The sequence below is a fragment of the Chlamydotis macqueenii genome, chromosome 6 (genome assembly GCF_036417535.1).
Source record: "Chlamydotis macqueenii isolate bChlMac1 chromosome 6, bChlMac1.mat, whole genome shotgun sequence".
Classification (NCBI taxonomy): domain Eukaryota; kingdom Metazoa; phylum Chordata; class Aves; order Otidiformes; family Otididae; genus Chlamydotis; species Chlamydotis macqueenii.
In genome coordinates, this window is record NC_141561.1 from 31,334,853 (window position 1) to 31,348,989 (window position 14,137).

Genomic DNA, 14,137 nt, shown 5'->3' on the forward strand with positions numbered 1-14,137 from the left:
CTGACTTTAAATTCCCCAATTCAAGACAGGAAGCACATGAAAGGCTTGGCCTATTCTGCCTTTCACATCATTAAAATGTAGTGCTGTTCTTAGGATAAGCTTTGTTGCTTTCTGGTAAGTATTCATAAAAGTCAATGAACGCAATTCAGCAGAGTTCTGGAATCTTGCAAAACAACCATTTCTAAAAATCTCATCAGTTCTGCTAAAATTGCCTTTATTTTCCTACAGTTTTCTCAGACAGCCAAAAAAAGTCACTACTAAGAGGCACGGAATTATTAGAAAGTCTTTTTATTTTTTTTATTTTTTTTTATTCCCTGTAGTAACAACAATGTTGCAGAAGCTGGTAGATGTTGAAGCAACACCAGAAAAGTAAGGAGCGGTGTAGGGTCTTGTAAGGACTGCAGGTCTGTGCCCAGCCTACACTCAGTGAGAGTTAAATGATGTAATTTATATGGAAAGTGCTGTTGGGTTTAGGTTGGATCGGTATAATTTGCATAAAGCAAACTTAAGCAAGACACAAATATTTGAATTAAACTAAAACATATTTTACTGTAGACATTATCAAGTTAATCTTCCTTGAAGTGTTTTTTTAAAGCACCCAAAAAAAAAAGTGAAACAGGAGAGTAGCCAATGATAAATTGACACTACAGTGATCCTGACATTGTATCTCAGAGTTAAGCTGCTGTGAATTTAGACTGAATGTTTGATCACTTTGAAAAGCAGCTTTCCCACTGGGGTAGTTCTCCTGGCACACATTTGTCTGCATTTCAGCTCTTGCCATCCTCAAATCAAGGATTTTTGTCAGGTTGTACCTTGTAACTACAGTGATTATGAGCTTGACATTTGAATCACTCTTTTTTCCAGACCTGTTTAGCAGCAGAGCTGTTTTCAGGGCAATCTGCATTTACAAGCAGGATGAAATTACGGAACTGGTTGTAGTGCTGTTCATTGAATGACCACAGAAGTACACCTGACACAAGTGTTACTATTGGTGTTTCTCCTCCAGTTTACTAAGGGCTGAAAAAAAAGAGTTGGAATATTTTGAGGAGTAGTCATGAAGGTGAGTTATTTTCTAGACTAATCTGCTAGCAGACCCCAAATTACGTCTCTAAGGTCATGCCAGGCCTACCATTGCACAGCTGTTTTCAGGGCAGCCTGCCTACTTCAGTTTCTTGGGTCTGAAGTAAGGACTATCACTTCTTCACACTGACAGTCATGAAGTCTACACTATGTTTTTGCTTCCATCAAGTATGGCCTGATGAGTCAGACCCAGGGAACAGCCTTACTGGGCATTTTTATATCTCCTGTTGAGGCCAGGTGAAATTCATGACCCAGTTTTCCTCGCTGTTTCACTCCCTAGTCAAGGGGATAAAAACCTAATTAGGATTTATTCCCTGCTTCTTTAGGTGGTGGGACCGGCCTAGAGAGAGACTCCTGGGCTGCCCCGAGGTTTCACAGCACCCTTCCTATGGTGAGCAGCGGCAGTCTCCTCCTCAGAACTGCCATCCGAAGCAGGCAGGACGCTGGCCCCGGCTGCTATTCCCATGTGCGGGCTCGCCAGTGACACCATACCCGCGGAGGGGCGGGGGGGGGGAAGACAGGCTGCCTGTGATTTGCCGGGACACGGGCAGCTGGGCAAGCCGGCGGGAAGCGGCCGGTCCCCGGCAGAGCGCAGCGGTCCCGACACCACACGTTAGGCCCGCTGCGCCCCACGGCCCGGCGGCGCGCCGGGCGGCGAGTGACGGCGCCACCGCGGGGCGGGGGAGGAGGCACCCTCGGCCGCCCGCCGCAGGAATCCTGCGAGGGGAGACAAGGCCCCCGGTGTGCCGAGGAGAGGGCGCATATCTGCGAAGGGGGCGATCTCCCTGCGGGAAGGAGGGGTGCTGGGCAGCGGGGGGTCGGCTGCAGTCGCCTTGGCGGGGGAGCGAGACGAAGAAAGACTGCTCAGTCCCGTTCCCCCGTCACCGACCCCTGCCTCAGCCCGCAGCGCCAGGCTGGGTCTCCCCCCGCTGCAGGCCTCTTCCCGTTGGTGCTCGTCGGCCGGGCACGGGGCGGAGCCGCGGAGCGCGACGCGTGCCGGCAACGTGCTGGGGCTGCGGCGACGGACAGATGGAGCCCGACGGCGCGGTGAGGGGCGCGGCAGGGTGACCAGGCCGGCTCCCCGGGGAGCCGCTGCAGGGAGAGAGCAGAGAGGGGTGGAAGCGCAGCCTTCCCGCCAAACCGCCGCGATTGCGGCCCTGTCCCGGCCCCAACCTGGCGGGAGGCCGCCATTTCCTCTATGGTGCGTCGCGCTGGGAGGGGCTTAGGGTGCTGATAAAGCGCTCCCGTTGTCCTGGGTGTGTAGTGGAATGGGATGTTTGGGAAGGGTGGGTGTTTGGTTTGTGACACGATCAAATACAGGCTCTCAAAAAGCGGTTGTTTAGGCTGTAAGGTGGGATTAATCACCAGGCCTCTGTAGCGTTTTGTTGCTTGTGGGTGTGTTGAGCATAAAAATGAAAAGTTATGAATTCTGGTAAAGAGCAGCTGTCAAACACACTAAATAACCTGTAAAAGTACTGATGAATGTATATATTCATACCAGTTTAAAAAAAAAAAAAGATTAAAAGTCAGTTTAACAATCTGTAGAAACAAAAAATGGTTAGGCGACTAACTTGCAAAAGGTTTTCTGGATACCGTTTTCTTACTGCTGTGCTGGCATTAAAGAGAGGAAATGATGTGGAGATAGTGATCAGAACACAGGTTTTAATGTTTTAAAATTCATTGGGATTTACTGTATTGGGAATTCGCAAGTGGTGTGTTTAATTCCTCATTTCTTCCATTTTGGGTTTTGGTGTTTGGTTTGTTGTTTTGTTTTGGTTTGGGTTGGTTTTTTTTTTAATAAGACAACTCTTACAACTTGCCTGGAGAAGGTGAAATTTGAGATGTTTGAGGTAAGGAATACATTTTGGCTATGGTGGTGTTAATTTTTACTTTATGCTTAAATTTAGATATTTTAGTGCTGTATACAATTGCCAGATTATTGTACAAGGATTGTATTTGGTGTGAGAGATAAAGAAAGTAACGCGTTTCATTGTTCTTAAAAAGTTGTTCTTGGCAGAAAAGATCCTTTCTAAAGCATTTGGGACTGTAGGGATTATGATTGCAATTAGCCTGCAAGTGTTTTTGGTTTTGTTTTTTTTTTATTCCAGGTGAGGCACTACTCTAGGGTAGTGTTCCCAGTAGGAAGAACACATACTTTCTCCTGAATAGATCAGGTTAAAGATCTGGGGTTTTTCCTCATCCCTAATGTCTACGTAATTTTAGTAAATTTGGAAAGGGTTTTAGTTTTCCCTAAAACTAAAAAGGGATGGACTAAGGTGGATTTATTGTCTTTAAGGTATCCAAAGCAATGACGTTAACCCATTACTCAGAATTAATGGGACCAGTTGTCAGATAGCTAAGGAAATATCAAATAATCCTAGAAGGGCTTGCAGGGCAAACAAAAAGACAACTTTTCTCCTGACTGTCTTCTTCATTATTCATCTTCCATTTCTCACTACACTTTACGTGTCAGCCTCCATTTTGTGTGTGTTGTCGCAAAGATAAGGGATTTGGTTTTATCCAGGAATGGTTAAAGGCGAAGGTGAAAAAATGCTGTCCATGTGGAGAAAGTACTGTCCTGTGAATAGTGGGAGAGGCAAAATCAGGAAGTAAACCAGACAGTGTAAATGAGAGAGAGATTCTGTGAGGAGAACTGTTCAAGAGCACTTAATTTTCTGCTCTAGTTTTTGAGAGTCTAGAAGATACAGATACCGCAAGAAGTGAAAGAACTTGCTACTAGCTCAGTAGCGTTCTGTTTTTAAAATATGCTTGCATATGCTTTGTTGGTCCTGACTACAAATTTTAAGAGTTGCACGATGGTAAGAAAAGATACATTTCTCTTGTGATCCTTTCAAAGGAAAGGTTGGAGGCTGAGACCCCTAGATTCCTACTTCTGATTTTCACTGCTCAGCTTACTATTAGTTTTATTATCTGCAGCCTGCACCCGCTGCTTGTCTTTTGCTTTGGGCTGCAGCCTTAGTGATACTGTCATGGCACTGTAGCCCTGGACTGGTTTTAGTAAACTTTAGTTGTGGGGGTGTGGGGAACAAAACCCCCAACCCACAGCAAAAGTGGTCTTGAAGCCTCTAGTGCAGTTCCTATAAGGGCAGTTAGGGACAGTGGTATGTGGCTGCTTTAGAGCTGTCATCTCAGAGTTAAAGTTGAGTCTGCAAGGCAGTATTAGTTTGTTCTGAGAAGGGTCTCCAATGAAATGTGAGTCTGTATTGTTTCGTAATCCACGGGTGTGAGCATGGTGGAAGTTCAAATATCAGGCAGACTTGACTAAATGGTTTCCGTGAAGTTCCCTCCATACTGCCTTCCCTTCCTTTGCTGGGGCATGAGCAATCTGGTGGCTGTTTTGCAGGGAGAATTTCTGTTGGGATCACTGTGCACTGTGTTTGTAGGCCAAGAGCGTGTTGAATTAAAAGACTAGTCTTCAAATGCTGTTCTCATCAGTTGTCATGAGCTTGTTGATTTTATGTGATGGAATGATGGGTGCTCTGCACTTGGAAAAGTGCGAGGGATTAGACCCTAAACGTGTGATTCAGAGAGGTGTTAAAATAAAAGTCAAACTTCAGACCATCATGTATTCAGTAAGTTTCTGAATTAGTTAAGACTAAGCTTTTGTTTAAATACTTTCAGCTGCATTCTGAATAAAAATACATGGTTAATGTTCAGTTGTTCTGCGTTTGCTGTGCCTCCCCAAAAACTGTATGTATTTGCTGTTGAGAATTTTTTTGATTTAGTAGCTTATAACGTGTAAGATACTGACACTGCCTGAGAATATTTTCTTTCAATTGACAGACCGCAGGTCAGACGCAAACAGAATCTTTATCTTCATCTCCCAACTCTGCGTCGACGGTGGCGTTAAATAATCTGAGCAGTGCTCCAAGGTTTGGAACAGTTACTCCCAATTCCATCTTTGTAGGAGGAATTGATGTTAAGGTATTTTTTTTTCCCTAATTTTACTAGTAAGTGATAATTTGTAGCCCTATAAAAATCAGTAGGAAAAAATGAGACCTAATCATGCGTGTGTGTTTAGGTGTTCTTCATGTTAATATTCAGATCAAGAGCAGAGAGGAAAGCTTTAAGCCTTGGTCTGCGTAACTGTACTGCAAAGCTGACTCTGTACGCCTAGCTACCAGAGGCTTTTGGTGCACTGGTTCTTCAGAATTTTCTCTTCCGATAAGGTGGCTTTTGTAATCAAGAGAGCTTATTGTAGAAAAGTGTGCAGAGGTTTTTTTTTAATTTTGTGTAATGCTTAGCGTAATGTAATGAACTGTAAAGACAGGGTTATAGATGCCAAACAGAGCAAGTGTCCGTACCTTCAGTTCCTCTGGTGCTTTTATTCTAGTTCATACAAAGAAGGAGCTACAGTGCATGTATTCCTCGCTTATGGTAATAGTTTTCTTAAAGCAAGTGTTAGTTTTAAAACAAGTATTAGAGCTGCTGTGGTCAATTTGCAGTACTGATCTTAATTCTTAGAATGCTTGTGCTTTTGCATATGCCCTAAAAGCCTCAAATAGCAGTGAATATGGAGCCATCCTTGCATTGTGCAGTCGCTTTGAACATTTGTAGTGGGATATGCACCAGGCCTTTATACCAGCTGCTCTCATTTTTCTTCCTTAGCGCTTCACGTAAAGAGTTGTCAGTGACTTTTGCGAAAAGTTGTTGGTCTGCTTAGCTGTTTGTTTGTTCCCACCAGCAGTATCTTCTTTGCCTTAATCCTCCTAGGCTGAGGCCCCTTTGGGCACTGGCTCAGATGAAGAGGAGGAGGAATGACAATTCACTCAGGCTATTTTGCATAGTAAATACAAGAAATTCCAGGATATTCTGTCTCATTTGGCTGAGATAATTCAAATGGAGGCATTCATAATTCAAGAGATGCTGTACAAGGTCTTCAGTATATTTGGGCTTTAGCAAAGAGGCGCAGTAGCTTTTTGCATTGACAGTAAGCAAATTACCTTGTCTTATTCAAGTCGAGGTGGGGAGAGGCATGTTAAAAAAAACTATTTGTTTATTTTTGTGGAAAAGGGAGACAATCAAGAAAACATTACATGCTTTCTAGCAAGCTCTTATCATTTTGCCAGACGCTTCAATCTGGTCTGTCACCGTAGCGTTCCACATCCTTCATGGAAGCCTACAAGCTCTGCCCTTCTGAAGTTTGAAAACATTGCAGTGATGTTTCATATTGTAAGAGCACTCCAGTATGTAATGTACAGAAAGTAAAATTCAGATCTAGTAAACCTGCTTCAGTGGCCTTACCTGTAAAAGGGACAGTTGTTACGTAAAACCACTGAAAGGAATCCTAATGTTTTAGTGGCTTTCTAGCCTTATTGCTGAATGTGGAATTGCAGTAATGAAACAGGGATGCTGTTCTCCTGATGTGAGGCTCATATGTGCTCATTCTTCTCTCTTCCTCTCCAGGGTTAGAACTAGTTTGTAGCAAACTTATCCAAAGTATATGTGTTAAAAGTCTTATGGTAGATATTCATTAACTAACCATACAAATCATATTTTCTTTTTTTTTTTCTCCTTTCTTGATTTACTCTGCTAGGCTAATGAGAATGATCTGAGGGAGTTTTTTGCTCAATACGGCAGTGTGGAAGAAGTGAAGATAGTAAATGACAGAGCTGGAGTATCAAAGGGGTTGGTATAGTAGCGTAAGCATCTTGTGGGAATTGAAACGATAACAGAAAGCTGGCAGAGTATAGTGAACTTGCTTATTATTTTCATATCTTGGAATATTACTAATTGTATGTCATTGATGTTCCCAGTTATTCCATGCAAAAATCTGCTCTTGCCCTTTACCGTTTCATATGAATGTCTCTGTAATTTCCGTAACTGTAAAACTCTACAGTCATCTTCTTATAAGGTGAAGCTGTGTGGAACTAGGGAAAAATCAGTAGTCCATTCAGGTTTTTTAATGACAATAGGAATTTAACTGAATTTATGACAATAATCCTAAAAAGATAATTGAGTTGTTAAACGTATGTATTTCTACTACTGAAAGCCAGTGTGGAAGGGAGCAGAAGAATGGAAGAAGAGGTGAGATACACCTGATTGTGCTGGAGTGCATGGCAATAATTGAGGTTTTGTGAAGATTTTTGGAACAGGTCTTAGCATAGTGTATACACCTGCATGGCTTGTTGGGCTTGGTCCTGGTCACAGGTCAGTCACCAAACCTCCTGCCCTCTTACTGAATTTCAAGAAGCAGCTGAGACTTGTGGTACCTGTGTCCATAAAATACGGTAACGCAGGAATATCCAGTTGTTATGCAGTTGTGATTGCCAATATATGTGTCTCAGTAAATATGCTGGAAAATAATTACTTTCGATGGTGTTGGGATTTCTGTTGAAATCCAAGCACAGCCTTTGTTTTTTCTCATTGACAAGTGATTTAAGGAACTTAGAAGCTTGTGTCATTAATTTTATCTGTTAGTTTATTGCCCAGATAGTACGTAGAATGAAAAGTCTGTGTAGGTAAGGTCACGAGCTGGGAAAATAGTTTTTGTGTTCTTTGGACTTGAGAATGTTTCCAAAATTGTTTAGAGAAGGCAATATGGAATTTTTTTCAAAATAGAAAAGCCCATGGATTTAAGAGTATAGCTTGTCCGAGACTTCCTGGAGCTCTGTACTCAAATAAGCATGGAAATGCTTCCGAAGACTGATATGTTGAATTGCCAAATTTGACCTACCAGCGGGAATGACAGAGGTCATCTTTGTATCTTCTGAAATCTGACCCTGATAAGCAAGTCATGAATTTAAGATATTAGGTATACAAAACTACTGGAAGATTTGGAAAAAAAAAATTGTCAAAATTCAGAAAGCTGAAGTTAATTTTGGGGAAAAAATATTTTTTTGTTCATTTGTATTACGGTGCAGACTTTAGTTATAAGATCAGATGCTTATTTTTGCACAGGCAGTGCCACATTAAGTACCCTAGATTTTGTTGTAAATGAGTTGAGGGGTTTTGGTACAACAGGCGTTCTGTGCAGAAAGCCTGTTTGATCTGTTGCAGCAGTTAGAGGAGGTGCAGTGAAGGAGACATACTGTGTCACGAAGTATGAGAATACTTCATCCTTGGTCACCACAGAACTCATGTTTATTGCTAGCCATGTCAAGAATGACAAGGATAATTTACAGATAAATGCTGTCTCTGCATTGCTGCTTTTTCTGAAAACTCAATTTAATGTGGTGGATGGTGCTTGTGGAGGTGTGGAGCATTCACTGTTGTCATTGACGTAGGTGGGATCTATGCTGTGAAGTTCAGTATAATAAAAAAAAAATAACATCCCAAGCATCTCGTCTTGGGCACCAATAACAAGTGAGAGTTCAGATCAAAATCTCTTTGTTTAACATTCATGCAGTTAAAGACGTATGCTGAGTAACGAGGAGAGTTTTGCGTAGCTTTCCACATGGGCTACTCATTCACTGCACAGTAATATATGACCATGTACTTAAATGTATTAGTAAGCAGACTGTGACAAGGATGTTAAATTCAGATTTCAGTTGTTACTGCAGTCTTTATTTCTACGATTGATTTTTTTATTCCCCATTAGTTTACCTTTTGATGTCACTTGTACTATCTATCAAGTAATAATGTGCAGTGTATGTAAGTAGGAACTTCCAAGGCTTAGCTTCTGTAATTTTTATTTAGGTATGGCTTCATTACTTTTGAAACCCAAGAAGATGCACAGGAGATTTTACAAGAGGTAAGTGGTAGTCCTCATTATGATGATCTCTTAAATTAAATGCTTTATTTCATATTAGATGCTGAGTAGCCCTGTTTGTCTGCTCCTCTTCTGTTTGCCAGCTTCCTTTCAAGCTCTGTTAAGTTTGGTCTGTGTAGTTAAGAAGGTGGCTTAGGGAGATGCAAGATAAGATTTATAGTAAGATCCTCTGGAACTAGGGAAGCGAGTTGCTGGTATGGAGCTATAAAGACTATATCCTTCCCAGTTGGTTTTGTTTGCTTTACTGGAGAATCCATTGCTGTCAAGATTTTGTGGGAAGTTGGGAAAGGTAGCTGCTGTCTTTTATTCTGACATGTTTGATTGTCAGAGCTGACTCAGTTCTTTTCAGGAATAATTTGATTCCCTTGAAGTCTTAAACAGAGAAACTCATTTTATGTCATGTAATTTTTGCTTTTTCTCTTAGCTATACTGCTGTCCTGACGCTCCTTGTAGAACCTCCTTTGAGACATGGTTAGGTCTTCAGCTGTATGTTAGCTCTTCAGTTTGTTTTGTTTTACATGTGTGCTCCTCATTCTGGTTGGAATGTACTCCACGTTCTGGCTGGAATGTATTGGAGGGATCTTTCAGTCAAGATCTGTTCATACAGAAGGACTCTGCGTAATGTACAGATGTTCAAGTGTGCTAAATTGGGCCTAAATTAAGAAAATGTGTCGACTACCTGACTGTTGTCCTTCTGTTGAATGTGACTTAGAACTGTGTTTCTTTCTATGTCCCTCTTTTAAGAAGTAATTGTCTCCTTTCTGGAGAAGATACAGCTCTGAAAACGTGATGTAACGTGGTAGTGTTTAGTGTGCGTTCTCCCTTATGCAGCTGTTGAGGGAAGCAGGCCTTCAGAACCCGTGTAGGTTTTGCAAAGCAATATTAAAGAGATGCCGACACCTAAAACAAATTGTTGATCTTCCGTGTTCCTTGCCATTATGCTAATAAGTAGTGAGTTCAGTGTCGATTTAGAAACAAAGGCAAGTTTTGAGTTGACCTGATGGACCTGATGCTCACTTGCTGTTGTAAGCGAAAGAGTTGAAAGACAGTGTAGCTTTACTTGTCTGTGCCTAGCACTTTTTTTTTATTTTAAAAATATTCAGAAATAGTTTAACCTTACCGGGATATCTGTTTTAATATGCTTTTATGTTTTGTTAGCCTGGATGTGAGCAAGTTTTAAGGCAATCCTGAGTGAATATGGGAGTTTTTTACATTCGGTCATTTTAATCTGGCAGTTTTTGTAGACTTATTTGTTCCATTCATCTCTTGTAAACTCATGTCATGATCATGAATAAAAAATTGATCTTTATAGTTTAAACTGTCAGTTAGTGAACACATGTGCTTTTATAAAAGCGGTAAGTACACAAAAAAAAATGGGAAAAAAAAAAAATCTCCTGACAACTATAGGTATCAGTTCTTAGTCAAGAGGCTTGCCACTCATGAGGAGGAAGGTACTGATGATTAATTTTGTGTGTAATGTCTATGGTTATGATATAAAAGGAGTTAATATAGCTTTTGGGTTTTTTTGAGATGCATGGTAACTAAAAAGCAGGGAAGGGTGAAACCTACTAAGTGCCTTGTCTACTTATGATTTTTGTTTCTCAGATGCCTAGATGTGTGTGCAAAATACTCATAGTGAGGTGTTTTTTGTTTGTTTTTGTTTCTTTAATTGTAGGCTAAAAAACTTAATTATAAGGGTAAGAAGTTGAACATTGGTCCAGCAGTAAGAAAACAACAGATACAGAGTCCTGGTATGTATTTTCATGCACACTTGTATGTTACGTGAATGTTTTTAAGCAAGATATGCCTGGTCGTGCACTGCATTAATGCTGCGTGTGGAATATGCTCAGGCTGGTTTGCAGTGGAAGTAAATGCATGCCCGTGGAAATATCAAAATAAACAGGTTGATGATCTTAGGTTCCTTTATCTCTTTTAATGTTGGTTACTTTCTTTCTTGGAAAAGATGATCTGGGAGCAAATGGAATGGCAGCTTCTCTCAGTTGCCAGGCAGAACCTCCAAACTAAACACTGAAACTGTCCTCAGGCAGATTCTACAGGATGAAGCAGGCTGTGCTGGTTGCTTGGGTTGTTACCAGTTTATTTATATTAGCACGATCCATCAGGATGGTTGCATCTTGCTTTCTTTGGTAGAACCTATAAGGAATGGGTGGTTGCAGTCACCATTTGGCTCTTAAGAGTTCTTTGCTGTACGATAATGGACTAGATGCTGTATGTTCCTTCTGTGGCAAAAAACTGTTTAGACTGAGCACATAAGTGGAGTATTGATGTGGGGTATTTTGTCAGATGATAGTTTCTGTATCTCGAGCGAGTATGCTGTTAGGATGTTCTTTTGGGGGACGTGAAGTCGGGTCTTCTAGAGAAGATGCCCTCCCCTTCTACCAGGACCTTGTCTCGTTTCTGTAATACACTACTGAAAATGTAGGATGTAAATCTCCAACTTTTAAGACAAGAAGTGTCAAGATTTGGCATAGCAGGGCTGTTTTGTTATTCCTCAGTAAGGGCTATGTGTGAGCTGTGAAATACAATCCTTTTGTAAGGGCAGCAGGGCATGAAGTGAAACTTTCCTTCAGTATTTATCCTATGGTACCTTTTGGAAGAGTGAAAAAACAAACAAGTATTTTTTTCTCATCTGCCATCTGGGGACAATACAGAAGAATTTTAGTTTAATTTTAAAGCTTTCTTTAGTTGTTACTTTCACGGGATTGCTTAGAAGTGATTCATATGTACAGCAACGCTGTTGGTGCGGACACACTTTCTGCAGACAGGAAACTTCCTTCTATCACCTACCTGCCCCTTGTGCGTAGGTTTGCCCTTCTCCCTTGTAAGTGCATAGGATAGCGTTTGCCCCGGGGAAGTGGAATGCTTTGTTCCCACTGTATAGTTTCTTTGCTTTAGAAATTATTCAGCATCATCTTTGCTGAGTGATCATCCAGGGGTAACATACTTTTTTTGACTGTGCTTCATGTCCCTTTCTGTCTTTGACTTGGACTTTCTCACTTGCATTGCCTGACTTGTGGTGCTTCCTTGGACTCTTGAGCTGCATGTGTGTATTGATAGAAGAGGGGCGTGTCTCTTAATTCTGAGTCCTGGCAGAACAGAGGAAAAAAAAACCTCAAAAGCGTTGGTTTTTTTTTTTTGAGAAAGCTGCTGCTTTGCATTTCACATGAAGTTCTAGAGAAACATGAAGTCCTCTCCCATCCCCACCCTTGCAAAACACAAACTGCGATAGGAATAGAGCCTAGCTAATCTCAAAGGGAGTGTTTGAGAAAGACACAACCTCTGCACAGGGATAGGTTTCCCTTTATTCGTACAGTACTTGCTGCCGGTACCCGTTAGGGGGCTGTGTAGATGGAACTCTGCTTTGGAATCAGACCGTGCTCCGCTGCAGCAGCAGCATTGCTGAGAAGTGTCCCTGTTGCTGACAGCTGGGTGTGAGCTTTTAGCTTTGCCAGGCAGCGTGCCGTCACAGAAACACAGTCCATGTGTGCTGAGAAACCAGACCGCACTTGATAATGAAATCATTCCGGTTTTAGTGCTTGGATCCTGTTTCAGCTAAATACGAATATGTGAGGTTACCAATGAAAATCTCCTACAGTGTGAAGTTACCTTTGGACATTGGAAGATCAAAAAATGTGTGTATTTGCTAGTAACTGGAGTTCCCTCTGTTTATTGTATGGATGTCATCTTCTGCACCCCTTCCCATCCCTTCCTCTGGAGATGTCCTGTGACCATCTGCTTTCCTGATTTTGTGTTTGAGAGGGAGTTGAGATGGCAGTAGGCACACTGGCCCATGTGCTTTTCTTTGAGTATTTTGCTTCTCTGAAGATCAGAAGTGATCTCTTCTAAAAAAATAAAATGTACTAGTAAGTAAAGTGTGAAATGTTAATTCCAGGTTCTCCTGTAGTACCAGAAGGTGGCACAATGTACTTAACTACTTCAAGTGGCTATCCTTATACTTACCATAATGGAGTGGCTTACTTTCAGACATCTGAAGTTGCCCCTGCTGCGCAGCCATGGCCAGTAAGTAGTTTATTTTTGTATGTAGGATGAGTGCGGTGTTTTCAAGTCCCTCTTGCGTTCAGTTTCTTTGACTGTGCCTCATGCTGTATGTTGAAATGGCTTCCTTATATTAGTCTTTTACTTTGTGGGGTTTTTTAAACTATTACTCTAAGTTTATTGTTCTTCTGCAGGGGACTTTTGCTTTGATGTGACCTATAGGACAGGATAGTTCAGAATCGGTGTGGGCCCTACCCCAGGAGGAGTTTTGTTTTTATAAGGTGTTGGTGCTTATAACCCTTTATTATTCCATCGCCAGTGAGATGTTCTTGGGTGCAAACAATTATGCTGAGGATGAAAAGAGAATGTAATACTAGATCAACAAAGCAGAAGTGAAATTGGGTAACTTTGTAGTCATTCACATACTTTTTTTGAAGCATCCTGCTTTTTTTTAGGACAACAATAATTCAATAGATTAATTGTTTGGCTTTAGTAGGCTTGGGGCACTTGGACAGAATTTCTCGGGAAGAAAGAAGGAATTTTCAATCACTTCAGGTTTTTTATAAGTGGGAAGGATTGCAAGACTGATGGGGCCTGCGTAAGGCACAGAGGATGTGTGCCTATGTAGAATGATCCTACCTAGAGGATGCATCTTTAAGAATTTCTGTAAAAGCAGCATTCACAGAGGGTATACATACCATCTTTATAAATGAATGGAAAATCCGTTCATGTATTGGTGGGAAAACTCAGTAGAAGAATTACTAATAAATAAAAACAAACTTTCCAAAATCAGAGATCAGAGCAGTAATAGATTCTTTTGTTGTTTGTTTTGGCACTATAAAATCTCTTTCTTGGTATTTAACCTCTGTTTTAATCACTTCTCTTAACTTCTAAGGTGTTTGCTCTTGTAACAGAGGCTTTTCAGCTTTAGAGGATAAACATAAACACCTGTTCATATATTTTAGAAAGCCTTTTTGAAGTTCATGCTCTATAGTTCTAGAGAACTTCCTCTTGAGAACTTCCTCTAGAGAACTTTGCCTCTTGGAAAAAACAATACTTTGGTTCTGGTGCCCTAGCTCAGATCCACTGTGTTTCAAAACAAAAAATCACTCAAACTTTCCAATTACAAATAGTGTTGCCTCTTTTGCTTTCAATTACTTACATATTCTTAATGTTCGTCATTAGGAAAGTACCTATATAAAGAAGTGAAGGGAAAAAAACGTGAAAATTTCATGATACAGAAAACATTAATCAAGTTAAAGGTATTAATACTTTTTTGTCTGTATTGTGCATTGTATAACAGTGCAG

At 41.1% G+C, this 14,137-nt stretch overlaps 1 protein-coding gene across 1 annotated transcript in view; it reads left to right on the forward strand.

The window, feature by feature from the left end:
* Positions 1–328: 328 nt before the first annotated feature.
* Positions 329–14,137, forward strand: part of BOLL (boule RNA binding protein) — a 40,086-nt gene continuing 26,277 nt past the window's right edge. Inside the window, 7 exon segments of the mRNA XM_086751183.1 lie at positions 329–369; positions 1,407–2,127; positions 4,885–5,025; positions 6,638–6,729; positions 8,740–8,794; positions 10,488–10,563; positions 12,726–12,853. Coding sequence (XP_086607309.1) covers positions 329–369; positions 1,407–2,127; positions 4,885–5,025; positions 6,638–6,729; positions 8,740–8,794; positions 10,488–10,563; positions 12,726–12,853 — 1,254 coding nt within the window.